Source organism: Cricetulus griseus, chromosome 10 (genome assembly GCF_003668045.3).
Source record: "Cricetulus griseus strain 17A/GY chromosome 10, alternate assembly CriGri-PICRH-1.0, whole genome shotgun sequence".
Taxonomy (NCBI): Eukaryota; Metazoa; Chordata; class Mammalia; order Rodentia; family Cricetidae; genus Cricetulus; species Cricetulus griseus.
Window position 1 is genome coordinate 12,861,142 of NC_048603.1, and position 25,811 is coordinate 12,886,952.

Consider the following 25,811-nt stretch of genomic DNA (forward strand, 5'->3'; position numbering starts at 1 on the left):
TGATTACCTCAGTCTTTCTTGCCCGTCACACAACATGACAAGGGGAATTACAAACAAGCTGAAGAGCAACCTGCTTTCTTTTCCCACCAAAGAGAAAGTCACAGTGGCAGTATGGCAAGGCTTAATGACAAGGCATCTGACAGATGCACTTTTCTTCCTAGGGCTACTCTAAGCCTTATTTCCTTATCTTCTTCTGTCTAAGCAGGTTCTCATTACCACCATCCCCGCTTCCTTCAGGTTTTAGCCTGACGACCTCACTTGAGGAAACCCATCCATGCATCTTCTTACAAAAGACTGAACCCCAAAGTGACATTTCAGAATGGTCAGAATCATGCTAAGTCTAGATTAGTCCAGGCTCCAATTACAGGAAATTGCTCATGTCTGACTAGTCAGGCTCTGTAAAGTGTGGGACACAGAACTATCACCATGGAAACCAGGTTGTGGCAGAGCAGGAGGCGTGTCAGTGACTTGGCAGGTGGCACTTCTCTTCAAGGAGGAGCACCAAATGCTCTGACAAGACACCAGGCAAACACCACGGTGGTTTCATTTGCTACATCACAAATGAATCAATTGACAGCTGATTTTGCTGCTGTGCAACCAGCTTTTAGATCAGCCAAAACTCGAGTAAGAAGAGCAGAGACAGAAGCAGCGTGAAAAGACAAGAACACACACAAGTGCAATGTTTACTATGAAACCAGAGTCGGGTCGTTTATTTACAGAGTTCCAATCACAAGCAGCAAATAATTATATATCAAGCTTGATAGGAAGACAAAACATTATTTCACAACTGCCACTACGTGCTTCTTCCTCTCTGACACAATTGGCACAGATCCAGGCTTGCTATGTTTACGACGATTCATTTCCCTAGAAGTAAACAAAATACATAAAATATGAGCAAGTACGTAAGAAATCATCTCAGCCAAAGGGAAAAAAATTTAAATCGTAAAGCATTTTCTTTCACTAGAAAAACTACTGAAAGCAGGCGGTGATGGCACACGCCTTTAACCCCAGCACTCGGGAGGCAGAGGCAGGCGGATCTCTGTGAGTTCAAGGCCAGCCTGGTCTCCAGAGAGAAGAGGAAGACAGTTAAAAGGACTGAGGGAACAGTCAGATGCTCTAACACGTACTTTCGGCGGCGAGCTTCCTTCATGACGCGCTGCTCCTGAATCTGGCTGTAGATAGATTTCGGGAGATGCCGATGTCGAGCAATCCGTTTGACATGCGGGTGATACTGAAACTTTTCCTTTAACTTCTGGTTATAATCGTTTGCTGCTTTTTCCCGTGATGTAAGCTAAAAACAAGGAGCATTTGGCATCTCGAATTCTTTCATTTTCCTGAGTATAAAAACCTAGGAAGCACCCTCTGCTCATTCTCCCCAAAATTCAACTTTGACAACTACAGACAAAATCACCAGTGAGCTTGCACGCCTCTGCAAAGTTGTTAGTAGCACTCTGCAGACACCAACTGTTCTGAAGGCAGCATACCGACCACGCAAATAGACGCCAGAGAGTAAACACAAGTGTACTGCATGGGCAGAACTGTGGACCCCACAGAGGGGAGCCTGCTGGGCACAGAGTACAGAATAGGCATCCATAGCAATCAGTCAATCAGGTTCTGGTAAAAATCTAACTATGTGAAAGAAAAACAGTGATCCCCAAGTAGGTTTTGTTTAAGAATGCTAAGAATAAAACAAACATATTAGACCATTTAATAATGAGTGAAGACATAGTGCAACTCCTAATGATAACTGAACTTAAAATAGAATTACCTTTCATTGCTTACTGTGCCTGGATTCTACTACTGGGCTAAGCCGAAAACACTTCAAACCTAACATTCCCTTTTCAGTACTTGCTTCTCACATCAACCACGTTTCATTCAGGAAAGTGGACATTTAGAAATATCAACAATAACAAAAGCCACAAGTCACCATTATCCCGACAGCCCAGATGCAGCTGCATTTTCATGGAACCAACTTTGAATTCAGGTTGTCAGGTCTTAGATATTAGACGATGTGCCCAATCACTACCGCTATAACACAAGAGGGGTCTCCCAAACCTCAACTTCTAGTCCCCACAGCATCTTGCTCTCCCAACAAGGAAAACAACCAGGAGAACACAAGAAGATCAATCTGAATTGATAAAAACCTGCTGACACCAGGTGGTGGCGCACGCCTTTAATCCCAGCACTCAGGAGGCAGGGGCAGGTGGATCTCTGTGAGTTCAAGGCCAGCCTGGGCTACTGATGGAGTTCCAGGACAGTCAGGGTTACAAGAGAAAGATTGTCTTGAACCCCCACCCCAAACCACCAAAAAACAAAGCAAAACAAAACAAAAATCCCCCTCAAAACAAAACCAGAAAGCCACAAACCACAACGAAACCTTCTGAAAGTGCATTTGTGTGTGTGCACACAGACAGCAGGTGCCTGGAAAGACTCCAGTCTACATGGGGCCTCCCCCACTGCTCTCTATCTTATTTTGTGAGACTAAGTCTGTCTCTGAACCTGGAGCTGGCCAGCCAGTCTAGATGGTGGCCCCAGGGATCCTCCTGTCTCCTTTAGGAAACTGTCTGGTGTACTGGTCTGTTGCTATGTCTAGTTTTTTGTTTTTTAAGAAAGAAGTGTGTTCTAGGAAGCCAAGTCCCAGCCTTGCAGGAAAACATGTCAGTGAACCTTGCTTGGGTTAGCTTGGGTAAACTGGCCTTACCACACCCAGTTTCTCCGATGCATTGGCTTTCCACAGACGGATGTTCATTTCATCAGACCCACACATAATGTACTTGCTGTCAGAGGTCCATTTCACACAAATAACATGCTGCATCCGTTTTGTATGGTAGACTTCCCTGTAGAAAAGGAGTTAAGTTAACATCTTCGGGGCTCTTAGAAAAGATTTTCTCCAACCACTGCCTACCAATGGTCAGAAAAGCAGGTCCTGAGGAAGTATACAAGGAACATTCAATTGTGTTTCATTGCATTTTCATTGAACTTAACCCATAAGTTCTATTCTAAGTACTTGGGAATTAAAACAAACAAACAAACAAACAAAAATGGATGACCTGACAGAATGTATTAATAGAAATAAATATAAACACACTAAGCAAAACCAGACATAGAAAGCTTCGAAGAATTGCAGAAAGCATAAAATAAAATAAAAAACATTAATTTTAATTCAGGGACAACTTTGGAAGCTTAAGAAATGACAGCCTCCCACCCACCCCGTTTTAGAGATAGGGTTGCCCTATGTAGCTCTGGAGACCAGGCTAGCCTCAAAGTCAGAGATCAGCCTGCCTCTGCCTCCCGAGAGCTGGGTGGGAGTGAGGGAGTGAGTGTGCTCCCATGCCAATCTAGATAAGGCTTATTCTTAATAAACACTCACTCACCCCATTCAACTCCCAATCAGATAAGGCTTATTCTTAATAAACACTTACTTATCCCCAATTTAATTCAGGTCAAAAGCCACTCTCTCCTTGGTAAAATAAAATGAACCAAAGGGCCTACAAAAAGCACCCCCTAGCACGCTGAACCCAGTTCTGATTTTTGCTTGGGCACACTGTTTTAAATGGCTAATTAAAGTGAGAGTTTATTTACATGTGTGAAAAACACAGGGAGGGCTGCAAAAGTGTCTGATAAGTTGAGGTAAGTATCATCTAGTAAATGGCGACGTCAAGTCATACCTATTTGGAAAGGCTGTGAAACATGCTAAGTGAATTCACAGGAGATACTATATTGGGGAGTGTTAAGAAGGGCATTTCAAAGCAAGTAAAAGGTCAAAGAAATTAAGATGAGACCTCTTAATTCCAAATATGGAAAAATGAGTCAAAATGCAGACAGCCTGATAGAAAAGAAAACAGGCTGGCCAAATTATTCACAGCAAAATAAAAACCACAGATAACCAAATCAGATATAACTCATATTTATACACTGTATATCTAAAGTGTACTCACATACTAGCCTTGTTCACCACTTTTAAGATATGTACTAAACATTAAAACTGTAAGAAATTTATGTTTGAAGAGGGAACAATGGTTATTAAAATGAAGCTTAGATGAGACTTTCTCTTCAATGTCCTGTTTTTTTGCATGTTGATCTCTACTTTGTTAAAAGCCATCTGACACACACACATACAACTTTTCACAAGGTGGCCTGAGTTTATGTCTGGAATTTCAGTTAAGCCTTCCTTTCCATACTAAGACTCCCCTTCTCTTTCCCACCGCCTATAATGACTCCTACTTCCTGTCACCATCTTTCCACGTAACTATAATTTTCTCAAGTAAGCCTAGGCCACTCAACCAAGAAAGGATATGTACACACACACACACACACACACACACACACACACACACACACACACACACACATATATATTCATTATTTTCTTTTTGTATTTTAATGTGCATTTATTATTATTAGCCTCAGTGACACTATCGGAATCTTTCAATAGTTTTGTTTTACTGTGGTCTTGGAGGATAGCCCAGGTTAGCCTGTATGGTTAGTATTTCTGTCAACTGAACACAGACTAGAGTCAGCTGGGACCAGGGAACCTCAACTAAGACCTGCGTCTGTCAGACTGAGCTATAGGCAGATCTGTGGGGCATTTTCTTGACTAATGACTGATGTGTGAGGACACACCCCATTGTGGGAGGTGCCATCCCTGGACAGGTGGTTCTGGCAGTTAAAAAAAAAAGCTGGCGGATGAAGCCATTGGGAAGTAAGCCAGTAAGCAGTAAGCAGCACTCCTCCATGGCCTCTGCTTTAGGTCTTGCCTCCAGGTTCCTGCCCCGACTCTCCTTCATGACTGACTAACTAGGATGTGTAAATCAAACTCTTTCCTCCCCAAGTAGCTTCTGGTCATGGTGTTTCACCACAGGAACAGAAAGCAAACCAGAACTTACAACTTCCTACTTCTACCTCCTGGGTACCACCACCAAGCATCACTGTCATAATTTCTATGGGATCATTTGTTTCAATTTCTTGTGGTTTATGTGTGCTTACAGGAACATGTCTCAGCAGGACTAACAACAGCAAGAGTGCACGTGTGAGTGCTCTGTAAATCACAGCACATGAGTCAGGGTCTCGGGCAGGGGATCGTCTACGGAAGAATTCACTGGTACAGCGCTTGCCTGAGGACCTAGGTTCAATCCTCGGCAGCACAAAGCCAGCCAGTAAAGCAAAAAATAAAGTACAAAATTTCCCTGAAGTCTCTGAAAATGCCAGCTTCCTATGTATTACCTCAACATAAAAGTACATGGATGCATAAATGCTACACTGAACTACATATCATAAGTAAGAAAGTTAAGCTGCAGAAGCAACTGAAATCTTAAAGACAGGGGTCACGCTAAGTGTGCTCACAGACTGAGAGACACACACGGGATGGCTCACCACTCACATCTCCTCCTCCCAGTTCACAGAGAATACAGGGGAAGTGACCAAATTAAGACCATCTTGTCCCCACTGCATTTATGATGCCGCATCTCAGCCTTCCACCCCCCTCAACAGCCACGTCTGCCTTGGCAACGCTTTGGGGACTGTCCATGACCCTAACCACGGTCTAGACATATTACACAAAACATGTGGTGTTCGTGCAAACTTAAACATAAAACTAAAGTAAATCAGAAATAATTGTCATGTAGTATCTGAGAAATATTGCTGAGCTTTGCTAGAGAGCAGATGTTACTAGGTAACATAACCCCGCCCCACTGACACCCCCCTGAGCTGTCTTTTAAAGCGCTGTACCCCTGAGCTGGGTCACCAAGATATGTTTCAGAAGCACAAGCCTGCTCTTGTTCTGGCCATTAATAAAATGCCTCAAAATTTTTAACTCTTGGTTTTCATAACTACCTGTGTGGAGCACTTCAGACACTGACCAACAATCTAAACCACTTTTTCCTTCATCTTTACCTGGTGAAGTAAGCTGGACTTGAATGCATAAAAAACAGTATCAAGGAGTATCATTTATTGCTTTTAAAACTACTTTCAGAAAAAATTTTACCTGAGTTCTTAACCATCAAACTAATTTTTTTAGTAAGTTTATTAATTATATGGAAATAATCACCTACTCAATAAAACAAACCACCAGATCTGTCCTTTCACGACACAGTAGAAGACTATACTCCATGTCACACTACCTGGGCATACTCTATCATACACACACAGCCAACAACCACCTTCTAAGAAAAAAACATGTTTATCCAGCCTAAAGAAATATCATGCAAAAGCGGCTTAGCCGGGCGTTGGTGGCACACACCCTTGATCCCAGCACCTGGGAGGCAGAGGCAGGTGTATCTCTGTGAGTTCGAGGCCAGCCTGGTCTACAGAGTGAGTTCCAGGACAGGCTCCAAAGCTACACAGAGAAACCCTGTCTGGAAACAACAACAAAGTAAGCGGCTTGCTGGCAGTCACATACCTGCTTCGGCTTTTGTCCACAGGAAAGATTCTAATAGATTTATCGAAACTAGCAGACACAAATTCTTTGCCAGTCGGAGAGTAGTCCACATCAAGTACCGCAGATACGTGATCCATGTGGACCATGACAGGAATGTCCAGTGCACGCATATCGAAAGTATACAAGCTGTAAAACATGGTTAAATATGTCACTCCCATTTCTAGAAAGAAGACATTAGTAAAAACAAGAACATTAGCTAAATAATGACCCTCTTAGTAGGCAGTCTGATTCTGAATACAGTTAAAGAACTTAAGACACATAGAGAAACACAACAATCCCTACTACTTTGAACATCACACAAACCCAAAAAACCCCAAACCACTGAGATGGCTCAGCGAGTAAAGGTGTATACCACCAAGACTAGGGGACCTGAGTGCAGTCCCCAGAACCCACATGGGAGGAGAGAACCAGCTCCCGCTAGCTGTCCTCGGACCTCCACACCTGCATGCTGGACAAGGGCCCCAGCGGCCCTGATTATGCCGGCAATTCCCAAACTAGGATAAATAACTCTCCTTGTTTAAACCACTCAGTCTACGGCAGTTTGTTAGTTGTCTGCACTAGGATAATGATACAAGACAGTGCACGGAGGCAAACATTTGAAAAATTCATGATATTCTTATCAAAAGGCAAACCACTCTGGGTACGGTACTTATGCCTTCACGCCTGTAACCTCCGCAATCAAGGACTGAAGCAGGAGGCTCACAAACTGAAGGGAGGCCAGCCTGAGCTAGGTAGCAAGTTCTAGGCCACCCTGAGCTTAGTGATTCTCAACATTTTTTTTCTTTTAGCAAACTGCTTTTTTTTTTATCAACTTCTTCCAACATTCTGTGGAGAAAAAAATGCAAATTTGTTCAAATTCCAAGCACCCCAATCCCTCTGGACAGGAATACCTAATGCTCTGAGTTATGGCAATTCTCAGACAGTCACCTACTTTACGCCCTTCTTCTCACAGACAGTGAAACCACAGCCCTAAGTAAGTTAAGCGGCCTGCCCACTTTCAGCTTAACAATCGGATGCCTTAGATCTGAATTTGAGTTTAATTAAAAATTACTGTAATATTTAAAGAAAAACAAGGAAGAGAACAGAGATACCACAGCAGACCCTTTCTGTCTGAGACAGGCTCTCGTGTAGCCCTTGAGCCATGTAACCAAATTTTCTCGGTAGCAGATAACCCTAAACTCTTCATTCTTCTTGCCTTACTTCCCCAGTGCTAGGATTACAGGCATATACCATCAAATCCACCAAGAATATTTTAAAAATAAGGACAATTATGGAAAACTAGCAGTCATTTCTTATAAGAGATACACCTTATTTTAGGAACTGCATATAATTCTTCCCAAGGCAAGAGATGAGAAATTCTAAAAAGGCTCTGGAAAAAGATTATCTTGACAAAACAGCTAGTTGACAATGTACTTTAGAAATATTAGTAGAGGTCACTACACTGCAGAATTACTCTTGTCTTCTATGGTCTTTCATTGCAACAGCACCATTTCATTTCAAAGCATTTATGACAGCAAGTAAAGGCTTCAATGTGGTTGGCACTGCTAATGGCCAACTGCACGTCTTCTCAGTATAGGAGTGTAAGGCACTGTAGTCCCTCGTATGAGCTGACACCACTTACACTCTCCTATTTATACGCTGGACACAGGGAAAGCTATACTGTGTGTGTGTGTGTGTGTGTGTGTGTGTGTGTGTGTGTGTGTGTGTGTGTGTGTGTGCATGCTTCCCTTTCTACACAAGCACTACATATGTGCAGGTGCCTTAGAAGCCAGAAGAGGGCATCAGATAACTGGAACCAGACTTAAAGGTGGTTGTGAGCTACCCAACGTGAATACTGCTGGCAACGGAACATGGGTCCTCTGCAAGAATAACCAGTACTCTAAACTGCTGAGCAGCCCCTAGTGGACAGATTTTTAAATACAGAAAATCTAAAGTTCGAATCCACCAACAGGCTTGTACCCTCTCAAAAATATGTATTAAGAATGTACTTAAAGCCAGGCAGTGGTGGCTCACACCTTTGATCCCAGAACTAGGAAGGCAGAGGCAGGCGGAGCTCGGAGTTCAAAGGCCAGCCTAGTCTACAGAGTGAGTTCCAGGGATACAAAGAGAAACCCTATCTCAAAAAACTAAAAAAAAGAAAAGGGGTAGGGGGGAAGAAGTACTTAAAAACAATAATCAAATGCATTACAGATATAGAAAGACTAATACATAATTTTCACTAAATTAACCTCTCTGGTTACACATCTTACCTGAGAACAATACTAAAAAGATGAAATGAGACAGCCAATGTACAATGTTTCAACAAGAGTAAAGCATTACATAAGGAATCATAAAATCTCATAGTTCAAAGTAAGTCTACTAGGTCAGTTTTACAGCACAGAAAATACACAAATTTAAACTCTCACTCAGTTTGACTCTGTGAGCATCAGCTACTTGGGAAGTCACAAACACCTATAAAACAGACACTGCTTCCAACAAAACATGTATGGGCCACGCATTACTTGCTCATGAAGACTGAAACAATGTCTTCCTATGTAACACAAGCTGGCTTTGAACATACCATGTAACTCTGGGTAGCCTCAAACTCAATTCTCCTGCCTCAACTTCTGGAGTAGTAAGAACACAGACAGAGACCACACCTGCTGGTCCAGTCATTATTTAAAGCCTACATCAGAGGTCATCCAATTCTTCTGTGTGGTCAGGTGAACCATCGGGTCTTTACTGAAACTATCCACCACAGGCATTACAACATAAAGGCAGCCATACCAGTACATAATCAAACGGCATGGCCATTTTCGTGAACTGTTGTACAAACAGAATTTACCCAGAGATGTTAGTTTACTCTTCTTTGACTAAGTTATTCTAAAATCGGAGAAAATAGTTTTTCTAAAAATTTTTCTAAAAACCTACTTTTCCATTTTGGGAAATTATTTTCAGCAAAACAAATGACAGTTTTCAGACTTCCTCATGCAAGTGGATTTGCCAGGTGAAACACACTGTATTAACAAGGCCAGGCATGGCAAGGAAGCCATTTGTGATAGGAGTAAGTTTTTCCTGCAGAAAGAGACACTTACTTATAGTCCTCATTGGCTGCGGTAAAATGGAAAGCTTCCATAGGGTTCCAACAGATTGTGTTTGTTCTCATATCCAAGACGACCTGAGAAAGGAAAGACGCTGCATTACCCCATTACCGCAGAGTTAACACGCACAAACGAGTACGTTGTCTACTTTCGTCTTTCTGATTCAAACAAATCCTTTTATGTGCACAGCACACAATGCAGGCCAGTGGGGAAAGAAATCAATGACTGTTTCCTCAGAACAGAGTGGTTAAAATACAACAACAACAACAAAAAAGTTTAACACCTAGCCCCTGAACTTCAAATCTTCAAATGACTTCATAGTTTAGTTAGGAAGTGGAGGCATACAGTCAAACAACAACAAAACTACACTCAGATGCAAGAAAAAGCAACAAATGGCAGCATAACCAGTGAGGCACAAAACTAACAGGGAGCTTAGGGCTAACGCTCAGAAGAAATGTTTCAAAGGGGAAGCAAGATTTGAAAGGACCTGTGATGACTGGAAACTTCTATTGTTTCTCAACAAAATGGTATTGGTATTTGGGGAGGAAGAAAGTAAAGAAATCCATGGATTTACTGTACAAAGCTTAGCTCTCAGGTACTTTCCCCCTAACTAACTGCTCCTGGGGGAGAACTACCATTAATAAAAAAGATAAAACAAGGTAGCCTAACAGACATAGGCAGGCAGATCTCTGTGAGTTCAAGGCCAGCCTTCTCTACATAGTAAGTTCCAGGACAGCCAGGACTACCTAGTGAGACCCTGTCTTGAAAGAAAATAAATAAATAAATAAATAGCAATTTTTAAGATAGCAAACAAGATAAAGTAGCAGTGTCCATTACTATCTATGAGACAAACCCCAATTAAGCACTGCTTTACTGTTTAAAATAAGCATAAATGCAATGCTCCGGTTTTGAGTGCACTGAATGACAGGCTGTAATTATTTTCTTCAATTTACAGCTAATATAATCCCACTACAAATGGACTGTGCATGGAGATGTGTGTGCTTGCCAATGACTAATATTTAGTAAAATGTCAGCACTCTGCTAAATGCTAAACAGTATCATATCTCACTTCTATAAATACACTGCCAGGTACTAGTTAATATCACTATTTTACAAAAGAAATACAGATAGCAGAGTTCATTTGTCAGACAAATAACTGAATAATGAATATATTAATCTCATTCTTCCTACCTTTAATATCTCTGAATCTATCAACTCATTAGGAAAATGTTTTGTTTTTTTCTTATTCTTTTGACAGTCTCATAAAGCCTGGAACTCAGTGTGTTTCGGGGATGACCTTGAACTCCTGATTCTCCTACCTTTGCCTAACAAGTGCTAGGATGGCAAACCTGGACCACCACATCTAGTGGACAAAAAGAATTTTATATGTGAACTGTGTCAACGGACTCACAGTGCATGAATGACACCTAGCCCTTCTTTTGTCCTGACAATACTACAAATGCTAGATATCATTCTGTGTACAAACAGTATTTCTCTCCTGAAAGTCAGCTTTGATATCAAGGCCCTGAAATGACCATGGTGAATGAAAAGACTATTGAGAAACCTCATTGACAAGACAGTGCTTTCAATGTAATGAAATACCTTTTGTTTTAAGAGTTTCATTTTAGCAAGTACTGATTTAGATGCCTAAAATTACTGGCATTATGGAAGAAACAAAGAAACAGAGTCTAAATCAGTGGAAAGATGAATGTTATCGCCTTCATCCTGGGGGTTAAGGAACAGCTCTATGAAGGAGGGAAAACAAACTGTGAAGCACTGGTTTCATTTCTTCAGCGACTTGCTATACAGAATGCTGTAACAACCTCATAAACAAAGATGAGACGGAAACGCACCTTCTTCAGGGGAGTTGCTTGTCGCATGTCATACAGTACTATGTTCCTATCAGAAGCACAGCTTCCCAAGAGATATGTCTAAAAACAATTGTAACAATCATCAGTTAGAGGCCAGGCTCGGAAGCAAACCGTGTCTATTCAAAGCACAAATTATTTATCTTTAAAATTTATGTTAAATCCTCAAGCCGAATCCCATTTTATCAGGATATGATCAATCACCCAAAATGTCACCTAAGTCAAGTATTGTCATGGTTAAAACCCCATGCATGTGTTTCAGGTACTGGCAACAGCAGCGTGTCCTTTTTATAGCAGAACGTATTTTACTTACCTGCTCTCCAATGGAAGACTTAAGTTACTGCTTCTGACTATTATACATAACACTTCAGCAAATATTTCCAGACCTTTAAATTCTTCTTTTGAATTTTTCCTTAATGTGAAATTTCAGGAGTGGTATTATCGAGTCAAAAGTGTAAATAATTTTACGATTTTTGTCATTTAAGGCTTATTTTTTAAAAATGATACCACCATCACTGTAATGTGACAGATAATGTACTTTTTATGCGTGTGTGGTGTTTGTGTGTGTGTGGACTTGCATACGTGGGAGCCAGAAGTCCATTACGGTTCTCTATCACTCTCCACATAATTTATTTAGTGCATGTGCGTGATGATCAGGAAACAAGTTTACAGGAGTGAGTTCTCTTCTTCTGCTCGATGGGTTCCAGGAACTGAACTCAGGCTTCAGCCGGTGGTGTATGAGCAAGCGTGCTAACCTACTGAGCCATCTCCCTCATCTCCCCGGCCCCATACAAATCTCTGAAGATTCATTTGTTTTATGTGACTGACTGCTTGGCCTGCATGTATGTCTATGTACCACATGCATGGCTGGTGCCCCTGGATGAAGAAAAGAGTGTTGGATTCCTTGGAGCTGGAATTACAGTGGCTGTGAGACACCATGTGGGTGCCGGGCACCAAATCCAGGTCTTTGACAAGAACACCAAGCCCTATTAAGCACTGAGTTATCTCTTCAGGCCCTCCTTATTTTCTGAGACAGTCTTTCGCTGGCCCTGAAGCTAGCCATTTTGCTAGAAGAGCTGACCTTGGAATCCCTGCGATCCCTATCTTTGTGCCCTAACATAGGCTACAGACACGCCACCATGCTCGGCTTTTACATGTGTGCCGGGGATCCAGGTGCAGTCCTCATGCTTCTACAGCAGGCTCATTAGCCACTGAGCCATCTCTCAGCTCCTCACCCCACTCTCTGTAACAATATTCTTCCTTGCCTGGTGGTGGTGGTGCACACCTTTAATCCCAGCACTCAGGAGCCAGAGACAGGCGGATCTCTGTAAGTTCAAGACCAGCCTGGTCTACAAGAGATAGTTCCAGGACAGCCTCCAAAGCTACACAGAGAAACCCTGTCTCGAAAAAACAACACCCAAACCAACCAACCAAACAACCAAAAAGATATTCTTCCTTATTCATGGATCCAGACACTTCAACTCTTAGCTCCTGCCTAAAGTTACTTCCTACTGAAAACAGAGCAGGAGGAAAGGGATTTACTACACAGTCATATGGCCAGCTAACTCCTATTGTGTCCACACAGTTTAATGAAATATCATAAACTAATGTTAAAAACATGATTTGGGTCCCACTCTTTTCAAAAGCATGTCTCAACAGCTGTTTCTGAAACCTCTGTTAGTTGCCCCTTAACCTCCTAACCTTTAGTGGCTTTTCATTGTACTTCTATTACCAATTTCTAAAACAAAGACTTTAATCTGAACATAGCAAAAAGTTCCACCTAGACTGAATAAAAACTTTCACACTGCAAAATGTGGCAATTCTCAGTATTAACTTTTGGCTTTACCAGAATTTTAGGCTTCAATAATTTAACAGAAAATTAATTATTAATGAATAAAGGAAATAACTACTCTATTTGTTCACGGCAATCTGCCCTGCCCTTTCCATTAGCTTGAATACTGGGGAAGGCATGTGCATCATTTGCTTTTATCACTAAGTCAATTCATAAGATTAAAAAAAAAAAAAGCCAGTGGACAAATAGAGCTATTAAATAGGCAAGTTTGAAAACTATGGTCGATAGGTCATAACCAGTAATTATGATTTTACAATTGGCTATTAGCTCTTCTGACAGTTCATCAAAACAGGAAAGCAAAATATTTGTCTGTCCCCTCAAAAAGTAGCAATCACTGTCTGTCTACGTTTACTGTTGTGTTGATGATGGCCACCAAAGCGAGGATGCACCCAGGGACACACGGCTGAGACAGAAATCAAGACTAGGGATCAGCCAACCTTTTCCATAAAAAGCCAGAAGGAAAGTATATTAGGCTTTATGGGTATGTGGTTCCCAGAGCATTATTTGAACTTTTCCCTGTGGTATGGAAACAGCTGCAGATGGTACAGTAAGAGGGTCTGCTTGTGTTCCAGGAAGACTCTAACAGGCAGAGGGACAGACAGACACCCTGGCAACCCCTGCTTTAGAACTGTATGTAGACTCACGCAGAGGAGTGTGTGCAGGCGCAGGCTGGTGGCAGGGTGGCCTTGTCTGCTTGTGCCCCCCCCAGTTCACACTGCACTACAGCCCACCATGTCCCAGTGCATCAGTGTCACACACAGGGACTGTCACAAGTTCACACTGCACTGCAGCCCACCATGTCCCAGTGTGTCAGCGTCACACGAGGACGGTCTGCTTAACCTTTCCTCCTTCTCCTTCCACGATGGGTCTCAGAGAGGATGACATTTGCATTTCAGGATCTTCTCTTACAGAAATTAACATACTAGCTTCCTATTAACACTGAAAGAGAAAGCATCCTGGCTGAGTCTTCTGGACAATGGGGGTCGGTTATTGTTACGTATATCCAGAAAAAGATGAGGGAAGGTCTGGAGTCCAACAGCCACATTAGCTTCCAGGCTAGCCTCTCTTCCCAAGTTCACACACAGATGATGGCAGACGACAGCTGACCTCCATATCTGCACTTAGAACGGAAGATCTCAGAGCAGAAAACACCTCTGGCTGCAATTCCCATGCAGTCTAAGAGTGCTCATGCATATCACTGCGAGGCATACGAACAGCATGTTCAGTGCTCACTCCCGTGATCTCCAAGAGGGTCAAGGAGAAGGAGCATCTTCCTCGAGGTACAATCTGATGGAGCTCAAGTGTGGAAAACTAACCAGAGGCTTAGGCAAAAAGATCACAAGCTCAAGACCAGGCTGTGCTAACCAAAGCCTGTCTCAAAAACACAACCAGAAAGAGGCAAGTATTTATTTGCAGTCTATTCTCACGACCAGTTGAGATTTCACAGAACCCAGATATAACATGGAGAACTTATGAAATGCTACACAACCATTAAAATGTAGAAAATGTCTCCCAAACAGAGCTAAAATTTCATGTGAAACAATGAGCAGAACATAGTTTAGAAACAACATACCTCAATAGGGTTAAATTTCACACTGCTTATACTGTCAAAGCCCCAGTTCATTGAGCATATAGGGTTGGTTCTTTGTTCATCCCAAATGTCTACTTGCTGTCCACACGTGGCAAAGGCGGGGTCTTTCCAGTGATGATCAATGCCAGTATACACTGTCTTTGGAAGCAGAGAGGGCGTTATACATGCTCACCTCGCTGGCACTGTAATCAGCAGACCTTAAGTGGTTTCTTTCCTCTTCTCCCACCACCCTTTATCACAAACTGTGCTTCCTACATCTGGGGAAGTCACACGGTTGGCATATCCAGAATGTAACAGGTAGATTTCACCCTGGGAAAGCCACCTTACCAATCATGGTATCTCCCCTTTGGGTAAATCTAAAGAAACTTCTTTGAAGCCCTTCAAAAGGGGCAAAAAAGTGCCAGACGATGATGGTGGTGGTGCACACCTTTAATCCCAGCACTTGAGAGGCGCAGGCATGTGGATCTCTGAGTTTGTGGCCAGCCTGGTCTACAGAGGGAGTTCCAGGGCAGCCAGGGCAACACAGAGAACCCCCCCCAATCAAAAAATGCTAAAAACATTTCATAAAATGAAGTCAACTGTTTTTTTGAATTACTGTTACCACCTGGAAATGTTTTTCATCTTGTACCCATATCCTACCCCATCTCCCTTTAAGAGTACTCTGAACTTGCTGAACCCTGAAGCAGCACCTAAACATATACTAACGTGTAATAGTCAGACAAAGCAGCACACCCAGCTGAACCTAGCTTCAGAATTCTGTCTGCTTCATGGAAGAACGCCAGCATCACAAAACATTTGTCAGCCACTTAGGCTGCAACTGAACCCCATGTGACTTGGAGAATAATCTGTGACAAGTCTATGATTATACAAGAAGCACATACTACTCCACGTATGTCTTCAAGTCTTGATGGGTTCCTTAGGAAATTCTGAGCTTTACATAAGATCTATGATGATATGAACCAAACAGAAACCATGCCTTTACTCTCCTACCATTCACCTTACACAGTTCTTCCATGGTCTTCTATGAGAACTGTTTCACAGCATCCTCCACACGACCTGTGAGGTCTAGTGTGACTGGTACTAGCCAAAGAGAAATCAAACTCTACTACCGTGAGTGACAGAGAGATGCTCGTATTCTTTAGCTTCAAAGGATTTTAATGACATAAAATGTTGCTTTTAAACATTGCTTTAGTAGGACAACTACTGAAACGAGGCCCCCTCAGCTGGTACATCACTCCCTTTTGTAATTACCTTTCCTAGGATTGTGTGTAGTGGCTCCTCCTCTTCTCCATAGCCTGGTCCATCCATTTTCCACTGCTTGACAGTTTTGTCATCACCAACCTAGACACAAACAGATATCAAAGCGTAAGTATCCCATTCCAAACAGTACCTCGGGCCAGCCTTTCATTCTGATATGTACTGATGCACTTGTTTTCTACTACTTTATTGTAACAAAGATTTGTAACAAATACACAAAGCATAGAAAATCACAAACAAAACAGTATGAGTAAAACAAAGAGCTAAGACTAGATCAAAGTTAGGGCATATAAGAATAGCATTTCAAATCAGGAAGAAAAATGTATTATAATAAATGGGTACTGGAATATACGGGTAATCATTTATAAAGTTTTGAGCCTGGCACTGTGGCACACACCTACAATTCCAGTATTCAGGAGATAAGGCAAGAGAATGGTGAGTTCGAGGCCAATATAGGCTACACAGTGACTTGGCAGATGGCTCACTATCCTATCTCAAAAAGCAAGCATGGTGGGGGTGGATTTCCAGGATCTCTATCAGACAGCTCATGACTGCCTCTAACTCCAGAGGATCCCATGACTTCTTCTGCCCTCACCTGCATGCCTGTTGTCCGCTACATAAACTCAAAGCACACATACACATACATAGTTTTGCTTTTAAATCTCTTTTGCCAGTATTGTGACACATACTTTTTAGTCCCAACTCTCAAGAGGCAGAGGCAGGTGGTCCATACAAGTTTGAGGCCACCCAGTTTCAGGACAGCCAAGGCTACATTGTAAGACCCTGTTTTGGAAAAAAAAAAAAAAAAAAAAAAAAAAAGGCAGGGGCTGGGGCTGGGGAGCTAGCTCAGAGGTAAAGCATTTAGCCCGCAAACAACAAGACCAGTCCCTAGAACCCATGAAAATGTTCTGTGGGCATGGCAGCTCGCTAGGAATTTCAGCCTTGGAATTCTAATCAGGGAATCCAGAGACTAAGATTGCTAGTAGGACAGTCCTTTAGTCAGAGCTACTGAGGAAAAGCCTTAGTGTGTGAGACTGACACTGAGACCTCTACACACATGCCAATTCCTATGAAAACACACACACATACACACACACAGAGAGAGAGAGAGAGAGAGAGACATACAGACACACACACACACACACACAGAGAGAGAGAGAGAGAGAGAAGTGTGAGCCAAAACAATAAACTCCAGATTGTTTCAAATGACAAGAAAAAAAGAGAAAAGGATGAAAATGCTTGCTAGGAAGCATTTTTATAATCTTAAGGCAGACAAACCCCTTCTCTGCATGACACACAACTCCAGAAACTATTAGCTTGGAAGCTTTCAAACTGAACTGCAGACCTCTGGAGACGGTCTCAACATCCCACAAGATCATCTCTTTTCACTGTGCTAAAGTTACAGAGATACTGAAAACATGATGCTGGTCACTGGTGTCACCTCTGCCCAAGTCAGACTTGGATGCCTGGCAGACATGTTTGAGACAGATGAAGTAAAAACTCAATCTAGAATGTGTACTCTAATGTGGCTCGTGAAAGCAATGTGAAAACCATGCTTGTGGCACTACACAACACTTAGAAGCACCTGCACACTTGGGAAGGAGACTCAACCCCAGAGCCATCATCCCCTGAAGACAATGTCACACAACAGTTTCAATACTTTGTATTGGAAGCAGTTTTAGAGCATGAGTCTTCTATTTCTGCCATCACGTTGAAGGCTCAAAAGAGCTGGGATTTCCCAGTGTTCTGATTTTTATTAAAGATGTTCAAAATGTACCATACTCCTGGTTTTTAACTCAAATCATATCTTTCTATTAATGAATTATGTGCATTTCCTCTTTCTGCCTATCCAAAAGTTTATACTCTCAGAACAACATCTCAGTCTCTTCCTCTCTGAAGCCACTGGAACCACCAATCTTTCATCATCTATATAAAAGTGAGATTCTGGCTGGACGGTGGTAGAGGCAGGCAGGTGTCTGTTGAGTTGGAAGCCAGTGTGGTCTACAAAGTGAGTTCTAGGACAGCCAGAGCTGTTACAAAGAGAAATCCTGTCTCAAAACCAACCAACCAACCAACCAACCAACCAGAAGCTATTCTGCGGTGTTCTTTCTGTGGCTGGCTTCTATTGTCCAGCACAGCATCCATCTATACTGCTGCAGGAGACAGGGTCTCCCCGCTTCCTTCTGGCTGAGTAGGGTTCACTACATCTATTCACCAAATCTTCTTTACCTATTTGTTGATGGACACTTAAGTGAATAATACTTCAGAGAAGACTTTATTCATTTTGAATGCTTAAAAAAAGAAAGCAAACCACACCAAACAATCACACAGCAGGGGTGAGAATGAAGTTTGGTGACAGAGCCTTGTCTAGCACACACAATGCTCTATTTAGTTCCTGGCTCCATCAAAAAGGGAAAACCATACTGCAAATGCTCTGGCTATATTATTACTTATCAGTTCAGATATTCAGAGGAAAGTCTTAGCTGCCAGCAGTGCCAGCTTGCCACCCAATTCCTTCTACTATACATGGTATTTTCACTGAGTCACACGATGTCTGCTGGATGTTACCATGTTTTCCTCCTTCAGCAGAGGCATCCTGTAGTGCCCATTCCCTGACACCTTCGGATGCTTGCATTTTCCGCATACTGATGTCACACTATAATCTCAACCATTAGTTCTGTAATGATGACGCCAACGTTAGTTCTGACTTTCCTTCTAAGTCCCAGAGTGTCATCTATAAAGGACACCTGCAGTGGGTCTAGTTCCTCACACTAGACCCTTCCCCTCCTCTAAGCCTGCTGGTGACTACTGACTTGTCCTTTTCCACAGCAGGAACGGCTGTCTTCCCATGCACCTCTCAATCACCGGATGGGCTCGCCAAGCCTCCAAAATTTGACCAGGTTTTAGTCACCAGGTGGCCCCCCCATGCTTTATGCAAACAGTGAGAACAGCCTACAAGCTGAGCACTCACTACTTTCAAAGCCATCATCTCACAGCACAGCATGGAATCTGTGGTTCACCTGTTATGAAACCATCAATGAACTCAAACTAGTATTGACACTCCAATATTTGTAACAGCATTACTCATAGCAAAAAGGTGGACACAAACTAAAACTTCATTGGTAAATGAATGGGTTAAAAAACAAAAACAAAACAAAACAAACCAAAGTGATATATACATCACTGTTGATCTTATGCAACCTCAGAAAAGAAATTATAGATACGCTACATCACAGATAACCTTGACGTCATCATGCTAAGTGAGTAAAGGTATGGCAACTGCACACACAAAGATCACATGATTCTTCTTATGTGGAGCATCTACAACAGTCAATTCAGAGGAGCAGAAAGTAGAGCAGTTGTTCCTAGGACTGAGGGGAGAGCGTGGGAGCTTTCACTGACTATAGGGTTAGCATGGCAAGAGTTCTGAAAGGGGATAATGATGACAGTAGCACAATAAGAGCACACTGAATGTCCTACTTTGTATACTCAGCAAATAGTCTATGCATTTAATCTTCTCCATACATACTGCTTAGTGATTCCTTACTGACAAAATACAAATGATTCATCCTAGCACTGCAAGTTTTCCATAGTAAGTCACACAATCAATTGCACCTTCATTCCCTTTGACCTCACTTCTCCATGTTCAGATGGCAGACAGCTCAATGGAGCTAAGCTCTTGTTTATGAAAAGGCAAAGGCAGTATGGGGAAGGCTGGGTGACATAAAGGAAAGTGGGACTTTTGTACTAATGAGCTCCAGAGGTCCTGTGCCTGCACCTGTGCCTGCTGGGAAGAGTTGCTGAGTCAAGGTACACTCACAGTAAAAAACGAGGTCCCACAAAAGCGAGTGCATATCCCTCGTACAAAACCTTCATGCGCTTGTATCGTGCGAACACATTTTCGTTTAGTCAGGTTCCAAATCTTAACCTATGATAAAACAGAAAATTTCAGTGAATCCTAAATGTAAAATATTTTAGAAACCCCACATTGAAAAGGCTATGAATCACTCTACCAGACACTAAAACAAAAATCCTTTGGATTAAAATAACATGCTGCATACAGATAACTGTATCAACAGCATAAAATTGGAAACTGTCAGATACTCTGTTGATTCCAAAGTGTTTTAGAGTCTTTTTCCCTTACTAGAATGGGAAACGAAGTGTTCAGCTATCAATAATAACTTCTGTGAAAAAATTAAATACCTTTATTATAAACATTATGTACTGTCAAATTGAACCTTGCACCGCCGAACTGATACCATTTTAAGATTAGATAAAAAAAACTACTAAATATTATTTCAGAGTTTAGGCTTAAGAATTAAACTGAAGGTAGTCAAAAGGACAGGAGCTTGTAATGGACTGTGTTAGTTTAGAACAGCAGGGTTACAGTGGACTTGCCTCTCCATCACATGCTCCAGAAAGAACAGTCGTCAGGCTCTTTGGGTGCTTTGCCAGGCAATTGACTCCATCACGGTGACCATCCAGGGATGCAAGGAATGGTTTTGCAAACACTCGTTCCAATTTGGTAGCATTTAAAGCTCTTACATATTCTCGTGGGACTTCAAAAGGATGTAAGGTAGGATCATAGTTTCTTGGAACTGGAATAAGAATAATCTCTCTTAATAAAATAACTCACATTGACTATTTCCTGTGAAAAGCCCCAGCTAATCATGTAATCAGTTACTCAATAAGCCTTTAATTAGGGATACTGCTTTCTGCCTAGCACTATGAAAGATACAAAAGTGCACCTGTCAACTACAAACCTTTTCAAAATTATGGGAAAATCATGGCATAAATATAGCCTTATACAACAGACTACACACACACACACACACACAAATATAGCCTTATACAACAGACCACACACACACACACACACACACACACACACACACACACACACACACACACACACAGCTTTCCTTCTATAAGGTCTACCATATTCAAATAGATAGGGGTTCCAACACATTGTTCATTTGTACCCCTATGCCTGGCACAGTATCTGGAACAAAGCCAAGTACTATGCTGAACTTCTGTTCAACTAAAATCTATACTGCTTGTGCCAGACGCTCCATGACACTGACAGAGAACACAACACTGATTTTTAACTATGCAACCCAGCTACTATTTATTGAGGACTTTCTATATTTGTTTACTTACTTGTAAAGCACTGAAATCAGAGTTCACTGAGTTCCAGGCAGTATTCCAAACATCTCATCTAACTCACATGCTCTCCACAGTACAATACGGGCTACAGTCTACTACTATCTTCTACTCTATAGCTGGCAAAACTGAGGCACAGAGACACTGAGTAACCTGCCTATCAGCCATGTTTCTCAACTAGTCTGCCAAACATACTGTCTCATTCTAAGTCCATGTCTAACCCAATCTAACACGTAACAGTAAATACACTTTCCCCTTGACTTCCCCCTGCTATATTTGCTTTCTGATTAACAACAGTATATCATATCCAACATGGAATAAAGCTCAGACCTTGGTCATTCCTGAATTCCATCTTCCACAGTCTCCAATCCCCAAACCCAAATCCTCTCTGAAACAGTCACTCTTCCCTTTCCCAAATACCTACTAACTTTAGTGTTGGCCCTTATTATGCTACACCCAGACTCCTGTAATGTCGCCCCTACTTGATCTGGCAGCAGCACTGTCACCAGATTAATCAAGCACACGTCATTCCCGTAACTGAGATTTTGAGGATCCCTGCAGTAGTCGTCAAACCTTTAGACTGTGTGTCTCACTGTAACACGGTTTTTGAGCAGTTATATTTGGTACAAGCATGTATTAAAGATGCTTTCTTTTCATTAAAATTCTGTTTCCAATTAAGCCTCCTGAGAGGAAAGTTCAAGGCTTCCAATCGTGTATTTCAACATCTAGTTTTAATGTAGGAAAATTCACTGATTTCCACAGTGCCGTGTTAATGACGTGCAAACATACTCACACGGTGCTGACCTCTGGACAGGACCATGTTAATGGGATGCTACCATACTATGACCGAGAGCTTGCTGGCACATTTTCTGTGGTGATACACGACAGTCCCTGTGAACCTCTCCCTGTATAGTTAATATGGTGCTGGACAAAGTGAGGACTGTACTCCACAAAAATAAGCAGATCCAAAGAGATGTCTAGAGCTGGCAATATTCATTTAGGTATATTTACTTTTTGGCCATATCCACCAAATTTTTGAAAGTTATTTCTGAAGGATGTTTAATAGTTAAACTGATATTTAATAGTTAAAAGAAGGTAGGTCCTGCTGTTTCCAAGCAGACAAAATCCATCATTATACACATTCAGTATAAGAGTTTTTAAATAGTGAAAACATTTCCAAACATATATTTTCAAGAGAATCTCTGAACAGCACAACATTTTTAAAAGCAAATTCCTCATTTATCATTAAAATAGACTTGAAAAAGCTGAACGTGATCCTGCACACCTTTAATCTGAGTACTCTAGAGGCTGAGGCAGGTGATCTCTAGGAGTTCGAGGCCAATATGGTCTATATGGAAAATTATAGGCTAGCCAGTAAGACCCTATTTCAAAATCAAATAAACAGGAGGAAAGGGGACTTGGAACACATTATATGCTTTACTTTTCTTTCAAAAGTGGAAAAAAAGTCACTAGGGAAAAGTTTAACAATTTCCGAAACACTTAATTAACAGGTTCTTCCAAGAACTCTCCCATAATAAAGTAAAGCTAATTCTTCAAGAACAAACATTTTTTACAGTCTTTCCCTTCATGGGACAAATTATTATACCACACAATAATATAGACTGTAATATACTACAGTATTCAAAAGGTAGAAGCAAACCCTCCCTTGTCAAATCTACTCTTCTCAGAACACTTAGCATTTGGCTGAAATGAGGTTGCAAGTTCATTAAATATTATAGAAATAAAAATTAGAGGATCTTGTTTGTTTATAAACAGGGTCTCACTAGCCCTGGCTGTCCTGGAACTCATTCTGTAGACCAGACTGGACTCAACTCAGTCTCAGTGCTGGAATTAAAGGCTTGAACCACCAAGCTTGGTGGTTCACACTGATATTCTAATCGTTCCCCCTTACTGCAATGGATACTGTAAACACCTACTTTTAGAGGTACAGAATTAAGTTCAGACCCCTTGCTGGTCTTCTAAAACTTGGTCTCACTGTCATTTAAAACTACCTCATGCTTTCCTTCTGTAAATCCCTTTCATCAAGACTTAACTTTCATCTAAATCTACCCAACCCTTTAAAACATTAAGCCTTCTAAATCACAACCATTGTCTCCAACTCCAACTCCACTCACCCAGTCAAGGGCAGACAATTAACACTAATGTGACATGTGACACACACCATGAGCTCTGAGGACACCACAGTTTAAAACACCCAGGAAAACCACATGTAAGGTATCCTACACGAGCCACCTCAGAATTATTGACATTTTAAAAATAAAGTTCGCCAGTACTTGTCCTGGTATTTAAATATTGCATAAAATTTACAAGGAAACAGCACTAAGTAAAAACAAACAATAACATTAACCTTATTGACTTTTACTAAGGGCATTTTGAGATAATAATTACAGCTCCAAAAAATAAAAAATAACAAATGTATTTCTTGTTTTATATTTTAGAGTGCTCCAAAAAATTCTATTTTCCCATTTTGCTGTTAACATTTCCATTATAAAATAAAAATGGTGAGTTATTGTAAAAAAAAAAAAGATGTTAATAATAACAAAAATGGCTGTATCTACTAGAATAAGGTTCTGTGCCCAGGCTGTCACCCATTCATTCATTCATTCATTCGTTCTCACACACACACACACACTCTGTCTCTGTCTCTCTCTCTCTCACACACACACACTGTCTCTGTCTCTCTGTCTCTATCACACACACACTGTCTCTGTCTCTCTCTCACACACACACTCTGTCTCTGTCTCTCTCTCACACACACACTCTGTCTCTGTCTCTCTCACACACACACACACTCTGTCTCTGTCTCTCTCACACACACACTCTGTCTCTGTCTCTCACACACACACTCTGTCTCTGTCTCTCTCTCACACACACTCTGTCTCTGTCTCTCTCACACACACATTCTGTCTGTCTCTCTCTCTGTCTCTCTCTCACACACACACACTGTCTCTGTCTCTCTGTCTCTGTCTCTCTCTCACACACACACACTCTGTCTCTGTCTGTCTCTCTCACACACACACTGTCTCTGTCTCTCACACACACTCTGTCTCTGTCTGTCTCTGTCTCTCACACACACACACTGTCTCTGTCTCTCACACACACTCTGTCTCTGTCTGTCTCTGTCTCTCACACACACACTCTGTCTCTCTGTCTCTCACACACACACACACTCTGTCTGTCTCTGTCTCTCTCTCACACACACACTGTTTCTCTCTGTCTCTCTCTCACACACACAGTCTCTGTCTCTCTGTCTCTCTCTCACACACACACTCTGTCTCTGTCTCTGTCTGTCTCTCTCACACACACTGTCTCTGTCTCTCTGTCTCTCTCTCACACACACACACTCTGTCTCTGTCTCTGTCTGTCTCTCTCACACACACTGTCTCTGTCTCTCTCTCACACACACACAGTCTCTGTCTCTGTCTCTCACACACACACACTCTGTCTCTGTCTCTGTCTCTCACACACACACTGTCTCTGTCTCTCTCTCTCACACACACACTCTGTCTGTCTCTGTCTCTCACACACACACACTCTGTCTCTCTGTCTCTCTCACACACGCACACTCTGTCTCTCTGTTTCTCTGTCTCTCTCACACACACTGTCTCTCTGTCTCTCTGTCTCTCTCTCTCACACACACACCCTTGGCTGCATCTGTCACTCTCTTCAGCCAGGACGTCTGCTCACTCGACAGTGGTGGCCTCCTGTCATCAGGGGACCAAGAGCTCCCCACAGAGGGCCGGAGACACGTCACCCCCATCCCTGACAGCCCGGGGAGACACTTCACCCCCCCATCCGTGCGAGCCCGGGGAGACACATCACCCCCATCCGTGCGAGCCACGGTCTCTCAGACTCTCCCGTCTTTTCCTTCCGCAGACGCTGGGAACCCGCCCCCTCCGGCCTGCGCCCGCCTCACCTCTCTGGATGTCCAGCTTGGTCTCGCGGACGTAGTCGTCGGGGTTCCGGCTCAGCATCTTCACCTTCATCTCGGCGGCTCCGGCCCTCCGACTCCACGAGCCTCAGGCCCCGGGGTTTCGCCTTAAGCCGGCCGCCTCGCTCACACACACACACACACACACACACACACACCCGGCTTCCGCCTTCCGCGCGCGGGCTTCTTCCTGTCACGTGGTTCCGCCGCGCAGCCGCCCGCTGGGCTCCGCCGCGCTCCGTAGTCGATCAGTCCGGAGTTGGAGGCCGTTGCTTCGGCTGTCGCTCGCGTGACGTCAAAGGGCGGGCGGCCGGGCGGCCGGGCGGACGCGTGCGCGGCAGTTGTGGGCGTGGCCCGGAGGGCTCGGCTCGGCTCGTTTTCCAGCTCGCGGCTCGGCTCGGCTCGGCTCGGCTCGGCTCGACTCGGCTCGTGTTCCGTCTAGCGGCTCGGCTCGTGCTCCACCTGTCGCCTCGGCTCCGCTCGGCTCGTGCTCCATTCCCTCGGCTCCGCTCGGCTCGTGCTCGTGCTCGTGCTCCATTCCCTCGGCTCCGCTCGGCTCGTGCTCCCTTCCCTCGGCTCCGCTCGGCTCGGGCTCGTGCTCGTGCTCCATTC

General features: G+C 42.8%; 1 protein-coding gene across 1 annotated transcript; it reads right to left on the reverse strand.

The window, feature by feature from the left end:
* Positions 1 to 678: 678 nt before the first annotated feature.
* Positions 679 to 25,434, reverse strand: Dcaf13 (DDB1 and CUL4 associated factor 13). Its single transcript, XM_027431361.2, has 11 exons — positions 25,185 to 25,434; positions 20,483 to 20,682; positions 19,905 to 20,012; positions 16,079 to 16,168; positions 14,810 to 14,965; positions 11,370 to 11,447; positions 9,511 to 9,593; positions 6,398 to 6,562; positions 2,702 to 2,837; positions 1,128 to 1,291; positions 679 to 864 (listed from the first exon to the last, which is right to left on the reverse strand). The coding sequence occupies exons 1-11, from the start codon at positions 25,252 to 25,254 to the stop codon at positions 777 to 779; spliced, it is 1,338 nt and encodes a 445-aa protein (XP_027287162.1). The 5' UTR covers positions 25,255 to 25,434; the 3' UTR covers positions 679 to 776.
* Positions 25,435 to 25,811: the final 377 nt, after the last annotated feature.